Source organism: Podarcis cretensis, assembly GCF_951804945.1.
Source record: "Podarcis cretensis genome assembly, chromosome: 3".
Taxonomy (NCBI): Eukaryota; Metazoa; Chordata; class Lepidosauria; order Squamata; family Lacertidae; genus Podarcis; species Podarcis cretensis.
In genome coordinates, this window is record NC_137172.1 from 8,466,132 (window position 1) to 8,484,468 (window position 18,337).

General features: G+C 44.3%; 1 protein-coding gene and 1 long non-coding RNA gene across 2 annotated transcripts; both read right to left on the reverse strand.

The window, feature by feature from the left end:
* Window positions 1-6,248: 6,248 nt before the first annotated feature.
* LOC307213247 (uncharacterized protein) lies at window positions 6,249-11,741 on the reverse strand. The gene is made up of 4 exons (XM_079971018.1): window positions 11,648-11,741; window positions 10,926-11,051; window positions 9,716-9,841; window positions 6,249-6,384 (listed from the first exon to the last, which is right to left on the reverse strand). The coding sequence occupies exons 1-4, from the start codon at window positions 11,697-11,699 to the stop codon at window positions 6,377-6,379; spliced, it is 312 nt and encodes a 103-aa protein (XP_079827144.1). The 5' UTR covers window positions 11,700-11,741; the 3' UTR covers window positions 6,249-6,376.
* Window positions 11,742-12,164: 423 nt separating this feature from the next.
* LOC307213521 lies at window positions 12,165-18,051 on the reverse strand. Its single transcript, XR_013837547.1, has 3 exons — window positions 17,379-18,051; window positions 16,130-16,255; window positions 12,165-12,376 (listed from the first exon to the last, which is right to left on the reverse strand). It is a non-coding gene; the product is annotated as an uncharacterized lncRNA (long non-coding RNA).
* Window positions 18,052-18,337: the final 286 nt, after the last annotated feature.

The following is an 18,337-nucleotide window of genomic DNA, read 5'->3' on the forward strand; positions in this document are numbered from 1 at the left end:
ATCAGTCTGTGCTGGGCCGGTCTCATGCCCACCAATTCAACAAAATTGTGCTGGTTGGAGCCTTTTTTTTTTTTTTGTCACATGAAAGATAAGTCTCCAATGGTTGCCTACCCAGATGACAAATGGGAAGAGTGCAGTTGCACTCAGATTATGCTCGTAGGCTTCCTTCGGGCATCTCTGGTTTGATACAGCAGGACTTTCCTTACGTTTTGATGAGTTTTCAGCTATTAGATGTGACTCTGGCGTTGTTGTTTAGTCGTTTATTCGTGTCCGACTCTTCGTTACCCCGTGGCTACACCCCCTCTGGTGTAGGTTTATTTTTAAAAATGAAGGATGTTTCTCACAGGTTAAAAGGGAAGCATGCTGCCAAAAATGTACGGTGGGTGGCAGATGCCAGAGATCTGAACAGCAACTAGACTTCCATGACACTCCTCCTTTCGTGGAAAGAGATGAAGTGTTCTTCTCTTGACTGCCAGGAAAGAACAATTCCACCTTTGTGGAATCAAAAGCATGGTAGAAACAGAAAGAACAACAAGTCATGTCTGCATTCTTTGCAGATTGGGTTCTCTTCATTTGCAGTCATTAGGAAAGTGCAAAATAGTTTCTCTCCAGGACAAAACAACAGAGCAAATGAGGTGCCACTGACAGTTTATCTGTGAAACGGTTTTGTTTTATTGGGAGCAGAAAGTCAAAACATTGTTATAGACAATGGGAAATTTTATTTTGGAGATGAGACTGCTACTACGTGGGAAGTTTGATTTCTCAAAGGTTTTCCAGCAAGTTAATAAATTCTTTCAGATCACCAGTCCAACATATTAGGTGCATCAAGTTGACAGTGTCAAAGAGGTCCATCGTTTAGGAAGGAACTGGTGCCATTTAGGATTTGCTTAGACTGGATAATATATTATTTGCCCTGGTAAACAAAGAAGAACAAGATCAATGTAACCTTATCAAACAGGCCAGCATGCACTCTGGAGGCTTCGGGTTCCTTTTGCTGAAGCCGGGAGAGCAAGACTCTCCTGGCTTCAGCACTGACCCCTCTGCACTTTGGAGGCTTCACGTTGCTATCACTGAAGCCAAGGAGCCTGCATTTGCTCCATAGGTCGCACACACATTTCCCCTTAATTTTTGGAGGGGGAAAAGTGTGTCCTATAGAGCGAAAATACGGTAGGTCTCTGCAAGGGGACCTGTTGCCAATGGAAAGAGTGACTGTTCCACTTTCACCAGTACAAACGCTAACTGCTACTAACACCCCCTCTAAACAATGTGTTCTACACAGTGAGGGCATTGCTCTACAGATAAGAACTTTGAACTAAAGCCCTAACAGCCCAGTTCTAGTCTTGAAATAGCGCCTTCCCATTGCCGTTTCCAATGCAGTATCACTCTCAATAAATGCTAAACAGTCTGCAAGGCAATAGAAGCAACTGAAGGAGCAGATTGGGAAAAGCAGCAGACCTCTCACACCATTAGTGGGGAATGCATTCTCTTTTTGCACAAAGGACTCGAGGGATGCAGGCTAGGAAGCACAAAAACAGGTAGAAAAATGGTCACCAGAGAATTGCAATAAATTACCGCATTTTTCGCTTTATAGGATGCACCTTTCCCCCTCCAAAAATTAAGGGGAAATGTTTGTGCGTCCTATGGAGTGAATGCAGGCTCCTTGGCTTCAGCGAAAGGAACGCGAAGCCTCCAAAGTGCAGAGGGAGCGCTCCCTCTGTGCTCCAGAGGCTATGAGTTGCTTTCGCTGAAGCCTGGAGAGCGAGAGGGGTCGGTGCGCACCAACCCCTCTCGCTCTCCAGGCTTCAGGGATAGCCGCCTGAAGCCTCTAGAGCACAGTGGGACCTCCCGCTGCGCTCCAAAGGCTTCGGGTGGCTATCCCTGAAGCCTTTGGACAGCAGCGGGAACTCACGCTGCACTCCAAAGGCTTCGGGGTTAGCTGTGCAAAGCCTCCACAGGGCAGCGGGGTGCCTTCACCCCGCTGCCATGCGGAGGCTTCAAAGGCTGTCCCCGAAGCCAGAACAGCGAGACGGAGCACTGCGCAGCCTTCATCCTGCTGCCCTCCGGAGGCTACGCGGGCTGTCCCAGAAGCCTCCGCAGGGCACAGGGATGAAGGCTCTCCGTTCCCTGTGGAGGATTCACACGAAGCTAGACCAGCTATCCCAGCGGCTATCCCAGAAGCCAGAAGAGCAAGAGGCTATCCCAGAAGCCAGATCCCTCTTGCTGTTCTGGCTTCTAGGATTCAGAATTTTTTTTTCTTGTTTCTTCCTCCCCAAACTAGGTGCGTCCTATCGTCTGGTGCAAAAAATATGGTAAATGTGCTGTAATAGACACAGGCAATGGGACTGGTGACTTCAGAGGCAGCCTTTTGTAGAGCCAAGCACAGACTGTGCCTCAGGTTGCAAACCTGGGAGAGAATTATGTCACTTCATTGGAGGCTGATTGGAAACTGGCGTGGGTGCAGCAGCGAACCCTGAAGGGATACCTTAGATGGTTATTTTGAGCTCATGGGAATGTTTAATGCTTTGATTAACTAAGCTGTTCTGGCACAGCAGCCATTGTTGCAGAGTAGACTTTGGGTGCTTATCCACACTGACCATTGGCTCCACTCTTTCTTGACACAGGTCCATGTCCAAGCGCTTCACTTTTTGCTCCAGAGTTTTCCCTGCAAAAACCCGCTCTTTACAGCTGAAGCGCAACAAACTACAATTTGGGTTTTCCATGGATTAACATTTGCTCTGATTCAGCTTTACAGAGTAGGTTTTCACTGGGAAAGCTCCGGAGCAGAGAAAGAAAGAAAGAAAGAAAGAAAGAAAGAAAGAAAGAAAGAAAGAAAGAAGGTGCTCAGAAACAGAGCTTTAAAGTGCAGACCATGCCTGGGAAGCACAAGAGAAAGGTATGTGTGAATCAACCCTGGGAATGACTAGAATATCCTGACTGTAATGAAACAGTGAGTGAAGGTCTATTGGAGCAATGCAGAAATCTAAACATTACACCTTGGTGTCTGGTTTTTAAGACATAGGCTGTATCCCATACACTACAAGGTGCTGAGCCCAAAAATCGGGATGCCATCTTCTAAGACTGTGCTCCCACATTGAGTCATGTGAACCCACAAGATCATGGCTCAGAATGATGTAGCCAGTGTGGTGTAGTGGTTAAGAGCGGTGGACTTGTAATCTGGGGAACCAGGTTCGCTTCCCTGCTCCTCCACATGCAGCTGCTGGGTGACCTTGGGCCAGTCACACTTCTCTGAAGTCTCTCAGCCCCACTCACCTCACAGAGTGTTTGTTGTGGGGGAGGAAGGGAAAGGAGAATGTTAGCCGCTTTGAGACTCCTTCAGGTAGTGATAAAGTGGGATATCAAATCCAAACTCTTCTTCTTCTTCTTGAACCATACAGTGATGAACAGCCAGCGCAAACTCATTGTTGAAACTTGACTTGGATCTCAAGTTGAGCAGCAAGAGCAGACTACTGAGGCAGAATACTCTGATGATCGTTCTGTGCCTCCTGGAAGGTTGAATGTCCACCTATTTGTAGGTTTTTGTGATATACTGACAGGTAAGCTCTGTGCATGAGTGATCTGGTTGCAATGCACGTGATGACAGGAACTATTCACCAAGGAAAGGAAAGAGGAAAATAAAGTTAAGTTCTTGATATCAACCATGAAATTTATTCAGAGTTCAAGGTTTTAGTGGCATGGCTTATTTAAATGTTGCAGTCAATATAAAATTTGCAGCTTTCGGTATTGTGGTTCATGGCAGATGCAAATTTATTTATTTTTTTAATATAATTTTTATTAAATTTTCTGTATTACAATTTCAGATCAACATTTCACATACTTAAAATATCAATGATTTCCCTTCTTCTCTTTCCATGGTTCATTTTGCATATCTTACATCCCTGCATATTTTACAAAAACTATACCAGTCGGTTTTCCATTATTACATCTGTCAAAGATTACACTGTTGAATTTATCTTAATGCTGCCAGTGATTTCAGCTGTACACAGTTATTTTCCACATACTCAATAAACGTTTTCCAGTCTTCTTTAAATGTATGCTCTTCTTGTTCTCTTAAGTCTGCAAGTTGTGCATAGTCTGTCAACTTAAGTTGCCATTCTTCTTTGGTTGGGTCCAAGGCATTTGGTTTCTCTTTCGCTTCCTTTTCTACAATGTCTACCCACTTTTTTGATGGGGAGAATTCTGCTGCGCCCTCTGGCATCACGTTTTAATAACGCATTGTTGACTTTTTAAAAGTTCGTCCTATGGCTATATGAGTATCATAACCCTTTTAAAACTCATTTTTAGCCTTAAAAACCATGAATGTAGATGTGTCCCTGATATCCCATATTTTATGAGGGAATATTCTCCCCACCACCACTTGCCCCCTTACCAAGCTCGAAAGGGTAGAGAAAAACTGAGATCTAAAGGCCTAAAGGCACACATCTAGTCTTTGGACAGCATGTTCCTATTCTCATCTCCAAGCATCGTTCTTGTTATGTACTGAAGTTCTCACCCTGGGCCAGCAGGGGGATACTGTAGATAGTTTTCACTCAGGTCCACATATGCAAATAAGGAATTGAAAGTGATGTTCAGTGATTGGACAGTTACAGAAAGTTGTTACTGTTACTGTGTAGTTGAGCTCTATATAAGTAGGTTGGCTCAGTTCTGTTCTGGCTTCAGCTCAGTTCTGTTCTAGCCTGTGAATAAACAAGAGCTGTTTGAAGAATCTCTGTGTCATCTGATATGTTCACCCACAACTTAACAGTTCTCCACAAATGCTAAGAACAGTCTGGAAAGTAACAAAAGGGGCTGAAGGAAGAGAGTGAGAAAAGTGCCATCCTGCCCAGTACATGGGAGTCAATGCCTACTCTTCATGCAAAGGATTGAAGGATCCAAGTGCCAAAATATATATAAGAAATTTATCAGAATTGTAACCATGAAATACTTTGCAATCATATTTATCTGGCCTGGAAAACCTCAGGCCTACGGGTGTAATTAGGCCTACCTAGCCTCCTCATTTGACCCACAAGACCAATCTGACCAAATCACACCTGTCACGTATGAGTTCAGTTGTGGGGCAGGTTAAGTGCACCCAGTATACCTGAAGGAGTGCCTCCAGCCCCCATCGTTCAGCCCGGACACTGAGGTCTGGCTCTGAGGGTCTTCTGGCGGTTTCCTCACTGCAAGAAGTGAGGTTACAAGGATCCAGGCAGAGGGCCTTCTCAGTAGTGGCGTCCTCCCTGTGGAACGCCCTTCCACCAGATGTCAAAGAGAAAAACAACTACCAGACTTTTAGAAGACATCTGAAGGCAGCCCTGTTTAGGGAAGTTTTTAATGTTTGATGTTTTACCGTGTTTTCAGTGTTCTGTTGGGAGGCTCCCAGAGTGGCTGGGTTTCCCCAGTCAGATGGGAGGTGTATAAATTATTATTATTATTATTATTATTATCATCATCATCATCATCATCATCATCATCATCATCATCATTATTGGTTTTGGCTTCATCCTTGTCCATACAAGCGATGGATGTGGTCACATGCATTCCCTCTCTCTCTCCACAGCCCTCTTCTGCAGATTAGCTGCCAGTATTTTCTCATCCTCCTTGCTCATCATATTATCCATCCGATGACCAAGGAATGGTTTAAATCTGGCATGGTTTGCAGGCCCAGTTTGAAGTGGAATAGAAGAAGAAGAAGAGTTTGGATTTGATATCCCGCTTTATCCCTACCCGAAGGAGTCTCAAAGCGGCAAACATTCTCCTTTCCCTTCCTCCTCCACAACAAACACTCTGTGAGGTGAGTGGGGCTGAGAGACTTCAAAGAAGTGTGACTGGCCCAAGGTCACCCAGCAGCTGCATGTGGAGGAGCGGAGACGTGAACCCAGTTCCCCAGATTACGAGTCTATCGCTCTTAACCACTACACCACACTGGCTCTCCACAGAGGTCAAAGAAGAGTCAGAGGAGATTCTTAAAACTCCTCCACCTCAAAAGAAGAAGAAAAGGAAGAAGAAGAAGAAGAAGAAGAAGAAGAAGAAGAAGAAGAAGAAGCCATAAAACCAGGTCTTCTCTGAATTCCTTGCAGCAGGCTGGATTCCCTTCTATTGCGGCCAAGGAAACCAGGGAATGTTTTGATTCTGCCACACAGCAATCAAATAAACAAGTTGACTCCCAGTTTACACGGGACTCCATCAGTACAACATGTCTGATTTTATTTTATTTATTATTTTATTACGATCGTTACTTTCTGGAAGGCTTTTCAGTCACCAGAAATGAACTTCTGAAAGATTACTTGTGTGTCAGATGCTTAAGAATGGCATTGAAGAAGAACCTCACCCTTTGTATAGGTTCTGATGCAATTTATGAGTTTCCTGCTGCACCATTTTATGGCCCTATGGAAGAGAAGAGAACAAGCTGTGTTAAATCCTATGCAATAAAGTCCCACTTGTGCATTCCTTTGATGAACAACATCCACGGGAATGTGTCTGACACAATATCCAATCCCTTACTATAAGCACGTTGAAAATTTGACCCTTCAGATCTTGGTAATCCTTAGCCTTTGGGCATGCAGGCTGAGACCGATGGAAACCAGGAATCTAACAACATCTGGAGGGCCACCGGTTTTCCATCTCTTCCTAACTACAATAATCTGCACACAATATTGGTAGGCCTTTAGTTAAGAGTGGCAAACCCTCAAGTAAATAATAAAAAAAAAGACCTTCACCAGTTTTTGAACTACTTTACTGTATCTGTGCAAGCATTTTACCAAAGGTCTGATTTGTATACTTATTTGGGTGGTGACTTCTTGGGAAAATAGTTCCTACCTGCTCTATATATTGACTCTAAAAACAGGAAGTGTAAAAAGATCACCTGGAAGGACTCCTATTCTGTTGTCCTTGGGAATCATGAAAAGATAATACAAAAGGTGGTACAACTTGGTTGTGTATTATACGTAAATTGAATTAATTTAATCTCTGGGAGCTCTGAAAATGGAACGTGCAAGTGAAAATTGGGGGTTATGTGTGACCAGAAATGTAGGGTTAAGTGTTGCAATTTTTCCAATTCAAATTGTTTCAAATAAAGTTGATTTTCAAAAGCTACTTCTTCGTTCTTTTATTCTGCCGCCCAGTGATTGTATCTTCCCGCCCACTAAGTGTTAGCATTTCATTCCTCCGTTGCTGGATATGTGATTGTTACATCACATGTCTGTGTTTACTTTCCAGGCTTGGAAAATGAGAATGGAAGCCAGTCTTATGATCTTTTCCACTCTACTGTATTTTTGTACTTTTCTTTTTCTCTCTCTCTTGGAGAAGAACTGAGAGGTCGCCATGATTGCTTTGTCCTGTATACAGTGGTACCTCGGGTTACAGCAACTTCAGGTTACAAACTCTTCAGGTTACAGACTCCGCTAACCCAGTAATAGTACCTCAGGTTAAGAACTTTGCTTCAGGATGAGAACAGAAATCATGCGGTGGTGCGGCGGCAGCAGGAGGCCCCATTAGCTAAAGTGGTACCTCAGGTTAAGAACAGTTTCAGGTTAAGAACGGACCTCCAGAATGAATTAAGTTCTTAACCCGAGGTACAACTGTATATTGCTTAATAAATACTTAGAATGCCACACTCACGCTCCACGATTGTTTCTGCTATACTCTGCTGAGTGAGTGTGCACATAGTCTTCTGATATGTTCCGCTGGTGCATGAAGATTTATGCACGTCCCAGGCTGCGCTTCATCAGGAAGATGCCCGGAGAGGTTTGTCTCATTCTGGGGGCTGCGTGTGCCCCCCAGGTGTGTTCCAACACTGAGCACCTAACCCAGATATCACTCCAGTCACACAGCTTTGGAATTGGGATCCCAACCCTCTGCAATGCAGGAACCCCAGCTAAAGAATCTCTGAAAGGAGGCTATCCAACCTCTGTTTAAAAACCTCCAATGAAGCAAAGTCTCACATAGCCCATTCCACTGTGGAACAGCTTTTAGCACCAGAAAGTTCTTCTTTGCATTTAGTCAGAATCTCCTTTTTTGTAATAGGAATCCATTGGCTCGTGTCCTGCCCTCTGGAGCAGCAGAAAAGCTTGTTCCATCTTCCACATGGAAGCCTTTCAGATATTGAAGATGATTATAAGATCACCTCTCAGTCTTCTCTTCTCTGGGCTAAACATACCCAACTCCCTCAACTGTTCCTCCCAAGGTGTGTTTTCCATACTCTTGAGCATCTTGGTCACTCTCCTCAGCTGACTTTGTCAATATCTTTCCTGAACTGTGGTACCCAGAGCTGCACATAGTACTAAAGGTGGGGTCTGACCAAGGAAGGTAAGAGTGATACTGTTATTTCCCTTGCTGTGAGGACTGAACATCTAGAATTGCATTAACTCTTTTTGCTGCTGCATCACAGTGTTGACTCAAGTTAAATATGTGGTCTACTTAAAAAAAAAAAAAAACCCTCTAAGATCCTTTGTCCTCCATTCTATATTTATGCATCTGGCAGTTCCTGCCTAAGTGCAGAACCTGACATTTATCCCTACTGAAATTCATTTTGTTAGTTTTGGCCCAGGTCTCCAATCTCTAAAGGTCATCTAAAATCCCGATTCTATTTCTGAGATATTAGCTACCCCTCCTGATTTGGTGTCATCAGCAGATTTGACGAGGAACCCCTCTGTTCCCTTCATCTAAGTCATTTATAAAGATGTTGAACAACACCGGGCCCAGGACAGAACCCTGTGGTAATCCACTTGCCACTTTTTTCTCCCAGGATGACAAAAGAACCATGGAGAAGTTTGTCAAAAGTCTTACAGCAATCAAGATACACTACAGTCACAGCATGCCCTTTATCCACCAAGCTTGCCACTCTATTGAAAAGGGGGAGAGAGTTTCATCTGCTATGACTTGTCTTTGAGAAACCCATGCTGGCTCTTAGTAGCCACAGAACACTTTAATAAGTGTTCACAGACCCACACTCTAAATATATTTCTAGGACCTTTCCTAGAACTTTCCACCTAAACATTAGGAAGAACTTCCTGACAGTAAGAGCTGTTCGACAGTGGAATTTGCTGCCAAGGAGTGTGATGGAGTCTCCTTCTTTGGAGGTCTTTAAGCAGAGGCTTGACAACCATATGTCAGGAGTGCTCTGGTGGTGTTTCCTGCTTGGCAGGGGGTTGGACTCGATGGCCCTTTTGGTCTCTTCCAACTCTATAATTCTATGATTCTATGATTCTATGATTCTAGTATCGAAGTCAAGCTGACCAACCGGCAGATGCCTGGGTCTTCTTTTCCCCCTCTTTGAAGATGGTGACAATGTTTGCCCACCTGCAGGGATTTTCAAGGATTCCCAAATATTATAAAACAGCCTCTGAGATTATATTTGCAAATCCATATAGTTCCTTTGGGTGCAGTTCTTTAGACCCTGAAGGTTCGAATTCATTCAGAGTAGCTAGGTATTCCCTTTCTATCTCTTTGCCTCTCTTGAGCTGCATCTTTTATTCTAGTATCATCAAATTGTACACTGTTTTCCTTTGGGAAGAAGACAGAGGCAAAGTTGGTGTTGAGCTGTTCACTATTTTCTCTGTCACCCAATAGCATTTCTCCATCTTCTCCATGAAGAGGACCTCCTCCTTTCTTGTTCCTCCTCTTCTTTCAAGCATAGCCAAACAATCGTGTATATTCTTTTTACCTTCTTTTCCAAATCATAATAGTTTGGGCCCATAACAAAAATTTAGCATGTTACCTGTCTTTGAGCAGCAGTAGACATGATCAGCACGGTGGCAGGAGCTTGTTGAAGCGACATACTCTCCACCTGAACACCTTGCTTTGCAGCGACCTATACATTTTTTATTTCGGGTGAGAGTGGGTCCTGGAAAAATATTGTGAAGGTAGAAATTCATCCCTCAGATGAGAAGAGATCACCAACTCCTCTAAGCATCTCCTATTCTGTGAAAGGAGCCCATTACACTTCTCACTAAGAAAAGAGATGGAACTAATCCTGTGCAAATGACATAGAACTCAGCTATACAGCTGCAAAGAAAATGTTTTAAGTGTGTTTTAAGTGCAATATACAATGGGACAACGGGACGTGGGTGGCGCTGTGGTCTAAACCACTGAGCCTCTTGCCAATCAGAAGGTCGGCAGTTCGAATCCCTGCAATAGGGTGAGTCCCCATTGCTCAGTGCCTGCTCCTGCCAACCTAGCAGTTCAAAAGCACGTCAAAGTACAAGTAGATAAGTAGGTACCACTCCAGCAGGAAGGTAAACAATGTAAACAATGGGACACTAGATGGCAATGGTGAGCCTTATGGAAAATGCAATGTATTTTTTTTAAATGCTTTTTAAAAAGCATTTTCAGAGGGGTTTTTATGTTTGTAGATTCCACACTAATTTGCAAAGACACTCAGTTCTGAGAATCGGAAGGGGCCCTTTTGATGCAGTTCTTTATATTTTAAATGAGAATCTCATTTATATTTTTTAAATTCTTTATGAGAGAGAGAGAGAGAGAGAGAGAGAGAGAGAGAGAGAGAGAATATTCTTTATGTTTTTAATGAGAATCTCATCAGAGTGGCTGGGGAAACCTAGCCCGATGGGTGGGGTATAAATAAGTTGTTGTTGTTGTTGTTGTTGTTGTTGTTGTTGTTGTTGTTGTTACCACCACCACCTGTTTTCCTTTCTTGGGCTGCAGCTCCCTCCCTGCATTCTTAATTGTAATATCATCACATTGCAGACTGTTTTCCTTTTGAAAAAGACAGAGACAAAGTAGGTGTTGATCAGCTCCATCCCCCCCCCCCCTCCCCAGGTCACCTCTCCATTATCTCCACACAGAAGACCTACTCCTTGTTTGTTCTTTCTCTTGCTTCAAACATAGCAAAAAAAACCCCTCAAACCTGTTTATTTGCTTTTCCAAATCATATAATAGTTGCACACCTTAGGAAAAAATTAATATGTTACCTGTCTTTTCACAGCAATAGACATGATCAGGATGATGGCAGAAGGTTGACGAAGCCAAATATTCTCTACTTGAACAACTTGGTTTGCAGAGACCTCTACAAATTTCATTCAGTGTGGGGGTGGGTCCTAGAGAAATATTAACAAGATAGAAATCAGTCCCCCAGAAGAGAAGAAATCACCAACATCTTTAAGCATCTCCTATTCAGTGAAAGCAGAATAATAATAATAATAATAATAATAATAATAATAATAATAATAATAAATTTACTATTTATACCCCACCCATCTGGCTGGGTTTCTCCAGCCACTCTGGGCAACTCCCAACAGAACATTAAAAACACGGTAAAACATCAAACATTAAAAACTTCCCTAAAAAGGGCTGCCTTCGGATGTCTTCTAAAAGTCAGATGGTTGTTTATTTCCTTGATCTCTGATGGGAGGGCATTCCACTGGGCGGGCACCACTACCGAGAAGGCCCTCTGCCCAGTTCCCTGTAACCTCACTTCTTGCAGGGAGGGAACCACCAGAAGGCCCTCAGAGCTGGAACTCAGTGTCCAGGCTGAACGATGGGGGTGGAGATGCTTCTTCAGGTATACTTTCATCTTGTGCAAATGGCAGAGTATCAAATGAGCTAATACTTCAAGCATGGCGCAGCAGCAAAGCTAGTTAGACAAGTCTTCTTTTACCACAGTCCGGTGGTTCAACTGTTCTTTATATTTTACCTGGGAAGCTAAGCAGCATAAAAAAGATAACCAGTGGGGCAAAGGTCTTCATGGCTGAATGCTGGTGCCACCAGAGTCATCTTCCAGCTCAAAGATATTGCAGAGAGAGAACGGAAAGCATCTTCTATTTGTACTTACTAAGGGAATGATGTCATGCACAGAGGCAGGGAGAAGAGAAACTTTCAGGGTGAAGGAAGGACTGTATGTTCTTCCTAACCTTCTGCTAAGGATATTCATGGCTATTAATTTTGGATAATTACTTCCTGCTCTTTCTTTTGAAAAATGTCATGAAGGTCAACATGGACAAAACAATGTATACAAATCTGCAGATGACACCAAACTGGGAGGAGTGGCTAATACCTCAGAAGGTAGAATCAGGATTCCAGATGACCTTAACAGATTGGGGACCAGGGCCAAAAAAACCCAAAATGAATTTCAGTAAGAACAAATGTCACATTCTACATTTAAGCAGGGATAACCTCATGCTAGTAAATAATCAGATCAAGACAAATGAATGGAAATTGCTTTTTTTTTAATTCACTTTTATTGCAAGGGAGACTCTCATGTAATCATGGAGAACGTTGCAAGCACTTCTTTTGATCTGGATGCTTTGATGAAGAAGCAGAAGGAGACTCTAGCTGGGGTTGAAGCAGGATCCAGTGGCTCTCCAAGTGATGGGACAGCCCCCAATATTCAAATGATCCTCAATCTTCATCTTCGTAGTTTATACTTAAAAACAAAAGAAAATTATATAAAAGTTTTCCTTATGTTTCACCCAGAATAAATAGTCAAAACTATGTGTGTAAGTGGAAGGTGGAGCATTCAATAGTGCCTGTTTTTCCTTAAAAGACCATCCTCCCCATTTTGTAACTTTCCTGTCTTGTGGGATTATTTAAAATGTCTGCATTGTTTTGATATATGAGTTGCCCTTGCTTTGTGCAAGTGGACCAGATATAGGGAGATACATAGTAGTTACGTATAGGATTGGATTGCATATACAGGGGCAAGATGCTCACAGCCCAGTGAAAGGCCAGCCAAATAAATGAGACACAGGACATTGCTATTGGGTTGAAATAGGCCATAACTTTTATTGATTGATTTCACATGTCAGTAGGTTTTGGCCAAGGCATTGGATATGTATACAGTATCAAGCAGCCTGACCGCTGGTTGTGGAGTAGGGTGGGTCAACCCGGACTGGGAGGTCACCTCTAACATGCACAGTGGTGCCAACTTGGGGCCCAGATTATGGCTGCCCAATGGCACGTGAGATGGAAAGTGATGTTGTGACATCATTACGTCACATTACACTGCGGGTGCCGCAGCAACAACTACGAAGCCTCCAACGTGACTTCCAGTTTCTACCAGAAGTTGCTTCTGAGGCTGTGCAGGGCCTTAGATGTCACTTCCAAGACCTTGTGGGGCCTCGGAGGTTACGTCTCAGGCCTCCAATGAGACTTCTGGTTTCTCCTGGAAGTTGCGTTGGGAGGCTCTGTGAGGCTTCAGACGCAACTTCCAGGGCTCACAAAGCTCTGGAAGTCTCAACTAAGGTCACACGGTCACACAAAAAATATTGTGGGTGCAGGGGGCCCTGGGGGCCCCTGGAGTTGGTGCAAGTGGACATGCATCAGGTTGTACAATCCCACCAGGGCCACCATTGGGAAAGGCACTATGTCCCATAGGCCCCCATGTGGACTCCCATTCGTGCACCCTTTTAACAGGACCTCAGCTAAGGTTCCAACCCAATGCCTGAACTTCCAAAATTTATGACATTTACTATGAGGTAAGTGAAGACCCGTTAAAGCTATGGTTTTCCCACTAGTGATGTATGGAAGTGAGAGCTGAACCATAAAAAAGGCTGGTCGCCAAGAATTGATGCTTTTGAAAATGGTGCTGGAGGAGACTCTGGAGAGTCCCATGGACTTCAAGAAGGTCAAACCGATCCATTCTGAAGGAAATCAGCCCTGAGTGCTCACTGGAAGGACAGATCCTGAAGCTGAGGCTCCAATACTTTGACCACCTCATGAGAAGAGAAGACTCCTTGGAAAAGTCCCTGATGTTGGGAAAGTTTGAGTGCACAAGGAGAACACTCACACTGTGGGTGCACTTTCCGGGATCGCGCGCGGTTCTTTGGACCCCAGGGAACTTATGTGGGCTGGCCTGCCTCTCAGTGTTATTCTTTGGGGGCTCACACCCAGCCTCAGTCAGTCAATTTACACTGCTGGGAGGTGGGGCCAATCACATAATTAGGGGGTGGAGCCAGCAGCAGCCCAGCAGTCGGCTCAGGAGCTTCATTCACCCAACCCTCCCTTTGTTTAATGTTTCTTTCTTACAGGTTAACCTTTTTCTTCCTGTTTAGCAGGTGTTGCTACGGTCTTTTGACTGGTTGCTGTCGAAGAGCTGGGAAGGAATTCTCCTGCACGGACAGGTTTTGTCTTCCCCGTAGGAATTCGTCACAACTTTGGCAGTTTAGAGCCTTGGGCGGAATCCTTTAGTCTTTTCTTCCCTGAAATTTGGGGGGGGGTGAAGTGGTGACTCACACACACACACCCCGCGACGGCAATTCCAGGGTCCCCTCTTAAAGGGGTTGTAATATGGGTGTCACTGGCTATGCACTGAAAGGTTGTCAGTGAACTACCCAGCGTGCGTGGATATGGGGTGGGCTGCCTGTGTACACATGTGTCTTGCAGAGCACCCCCATAACCCATTTACCCTGAGGAGCTGGGAGGGATATATGCCTAATGCCTAAGCCAAGGTCTTCCTACATTTGAAAGTTTAATAAAGTTGTGTCCAAATTTTAATTCCATAACACGTTGTCAGAGTCATTATTCCTTTCTGGTGGTCCCTGGGGGCTGGGGTGGTCACTGCCTGTTCACGCAATGGGTGGCACTGCAATGTACAGTAAAGTATAACTTATAATAAACAGAAGGCCATGTATTCTATTTTTCCCTAATGTATTGGGAAAGGGATGCGGGTGGCACTGTGGGTTAAACCACAGAGCCTAGGACTCGCCGATCAGAAGGTCGGCGGTTCGAATCCCCGCAACGGGATGAGCTCCCGTTGCTCGGTCCCAGCTCCTGCCAACCTAGCAGTTGGAAAGCACGTCAACGTGCAAGTAGATAAATAGGTACCACTCTGGCGGGAAAGTAAACAGCGTTTCCGTGTGCTGCTCTGGTTCACCAGAAGCGGTTTAGTCATGCTGGCCACATGACCCGGAAGCTGTATGCCGGCTCCCTTGGCCAATAAAGCGAGATGAGCGCCGCAACTCCAGAGTCGGTCACGACTGAACCTAATGGTCAGGGGTCCCTTTACCTTTACCTAATGTATTGGGATACCAGGATAGGGTTGGGGGAGAGAACGATATAATAGTTCCTTGCTGATATATTCAACAAAGTCCCACAAGATTTGAGTGTGGCTTTGCTTTCCCATTCAAAAGTCTGACGTGTCAGGTAAGCTTTTCCTGAAGAGCTAAATTCCACACCTGTAGATTGAATGAGCAGCCCCTCTGTTTCCTTCATCTAAGCCGTCTATAAAAATGTTGAATGACACTGGGCCCAGGACAGAACCTTGTGGTAACCCACTTGTGATTTCTTTTTCCAGAATGACAAGCAACCAAGGGGGAGTTTGTCAAAAGCCTTACTACAATCAAGACATTCACAGCATTCCCCTTATCCACCAAGCTTGTCACTCTGGGTTGGTTGGTTTGTTTAACTTGGATTCATCAGCTATGACCTGTTTTTGAGAAAACAATGCAACTGGGCCAGGGCCTGCACCTCCGCCACACTGGGCTGCGGAGGCAGTGGGAGGCTGAAGCCGCAGCAGGAGACCACAGCAGGAGGCGGTAGCCAGGCACCCATGGACACCCAAAATGAAAATTTGTTGGTGCTCGGGCCCCCAGGGCCCTCTGAAAGTTGCATGCCTGCTAACTGCTCGTTGATTCATTGTCATTTTGAGGACCTTTCCTAGTATCCTAGCCAAGCTGACCAACCAGTTATGTTCCTGGGTCCTCTTTCTTTTGCTTTTTGAAGATGGCAACAAAGTTTGCCCACTTCCAGTCTACAGGGACACCACCTTTTGTCCAAGGATCCCCAAATATTCTATACAGAGTCTGTGAGATTACATCTGCACATTCCTTTAGAACGTTTGGGAGCAGTTCTAAGGCCCTGAAGATTAGAATTCTTTCAGCGTAGCTTGGTGTTCCTCTACCAACTCTCTTCCTCTCTTGCGCTGAGGTCCCCTCTCTGTATCTTTTATTCTATTATCGTCAAATTAGACACTTTTGAAAAAGACAGAGGCAAAGTAGGTGTTGAGGAGTCCAACTTCTCTCAGTCACCCAAAAGTATTTCTCCATCCACTCCACGCAGAAAACCTACTCCTTGTTTGTTCTTTGCCTTCCCTCAAGCATAGCCAAACAACCCTGTTCATTATCTTCACCTTCTTTTCCAACTCATGATTGTGGCCCATAACAAAAAATTAGCATGTTACCTTTCTTTCGGCAGCAGTAGACATGATCAGGATGATGGCAGGAGGTTGTTGAAGCCACATATTCTTTACGTGAACACCTTGGTTTGCAGCGACCTTTACACTTCATTTCCTCGGTGGGAGTGGATTCTGGAGAAATATTATGAAGACAGAAATCCATCCTTCAGATGAGAAGAAATTACCAACATCTCTAAGCATCTCAGTGAAAGCAGTCACTGAGATTTCATTACATTTTCCACTAAATAAAACTATGCACAAATGGCAAAGTTTCAAATGAGCTAATGTTTTGAGCAAGTTAGAGTAGCAAAAGACACAAAAATGGACTAGACTTTTTTTTTTTACTACAGTCCATTGATAGAACAGACCTTTATTTTTTACCCGGGTATAACAAAATCAAAAAGAGAACCAGCAGGGCAAATGTCATCACCACTGAATGTAGGAGTCACAAAAGTCACCTTCTGGCTCAAAGATATTGCAGGAAGAGAGCCACACTTTCTTTAACTTTCAGTATCAAAGTCAGGCAGTCAGGATATCCAGCTCACCAGTTGGTAGTTACCTGGGTTGGCCTTTTAACCCATTTTGATGATGGGGACAACAATTGCCACCAGTTCTCCAGGAATTCTCAATGATTATAGACCTGAGATTACATCTGCAAACTCCTTTTGTACCCTTGGATGCAGCTAATCAGGCCCTGGAGATTTGAATTCCTTTAAAGTAACTAGGTGTTCCCTTACGACCTACAGTGGTACCTCTGGTTACATACTTAATTCGTTCCGGAGGTCCATTGTTAACCTGAAACTGTTCTTAACCTGAAGCACCACTTTAGCTAATGGGGCCTCCTGCTGCTGCCGTGCTGCCACCACGTGATTTCTGTTCTCATCCTGAAGCAAAGTTCTTAACCCAAGGTACTATTTCTGGGTTAGCAGAGTCTGTAACCTGAAGCGTATGTAACCTGGAGCGTATGTAACCCGAGGTACCACTGTATTTTCCTTTCTTGGGCTGCAGCTCCCTCCCTGCATTATTAATTGTAATATCAACACATTGTTTTCCTTTTGAAAACTTGTGAAAAAGACAGAGGCAAAGTAGGTGTGGATCAGCTCCATTTTCCCCAAGTCACCTAATAGCACCTCTCCATGCTATTCCTTGTTTGTCCTTTCTCTTGCTTCAAACATAGAAAGAAAGAAAAAACACTACTGCTCACATCCCCAATCACATAATATTTGCAGTCCTTAGGAAAAGATAGATACGTTACCTATAATATCACAGCAGTAGAGAAGATCAGGATCCTGGCAGTAAGTTGTTGAAGTCACAAATTCTCTATCTGAACAACTTGGTTTGCAACCTTTACAAATTCCATCCGGTGGGTGGGTGGGTCCTGGAGAAATATTATCCCACTGCATCATTTATTCTATAATCACCACATTGTGCACTGTTTTCTTTTAGCAGAAGACAGAGGTAAAGTAGTTGTTGAGCAGTTCCACCTTCTCTCTAGCCCCAAATCTTCTCAGTGCATGGGACTTACTTGTCATTGACTGGATGGATGCAGAGGAGTAGTGAGAGGCTAAGAGAAGAAGGCTCAGAGAGAGGGGATTGGCGGTGGGGCGATTATGAGTGGTCTGGGGGGAAAGAGGGAGCAGACTGATAGAAGAAGGTCTTGGAAGCTGAAGAGGTAACAAGATTTAGTGAGCAGGAAGAGGAGGTGACAGAGAGCAGTCCAGAATCAGAGGCAGCAGTGGAGGGTGGAGAAGAGGAGGGGGCAGGAGACAGAGATGAGGTTGGCTGCTGAAGAATCCAGGGAGTCTCCCCATCCTGCTGCAACCAGCATCCTCTCCCCTGGTCTCCCAGAAGACATAGAGGAGTGAAAAGAGCAGAGCACAGGTTAGCAATGAGAGACTAGATGAAGGAGCCTGAGATTGCTTGGGAAGGGCCCCTGAAGGAGAAGAAGTTCTAAAAGCAGTGGGAAGGTGGGAACATTTAAGCCTCACAACTGCCTCACCACTGAATGTAGGAGTCACAAAGGTCACCTTCTGACTCAAAGATATTGCAGGAAGAAAGCCACTCTTTCTTTAACTTTCAGTATCAAAGTCAGGCAGTCAGGATGTCCAGCTCACCAGTTGGTAGTTACCTGGGTTGGCCTTTTAACCCATTTTGAAGATGGGGACAACAATTGCCACCAGTTCTCCAGGAATTCTCAAAGATTATAGACCTGAG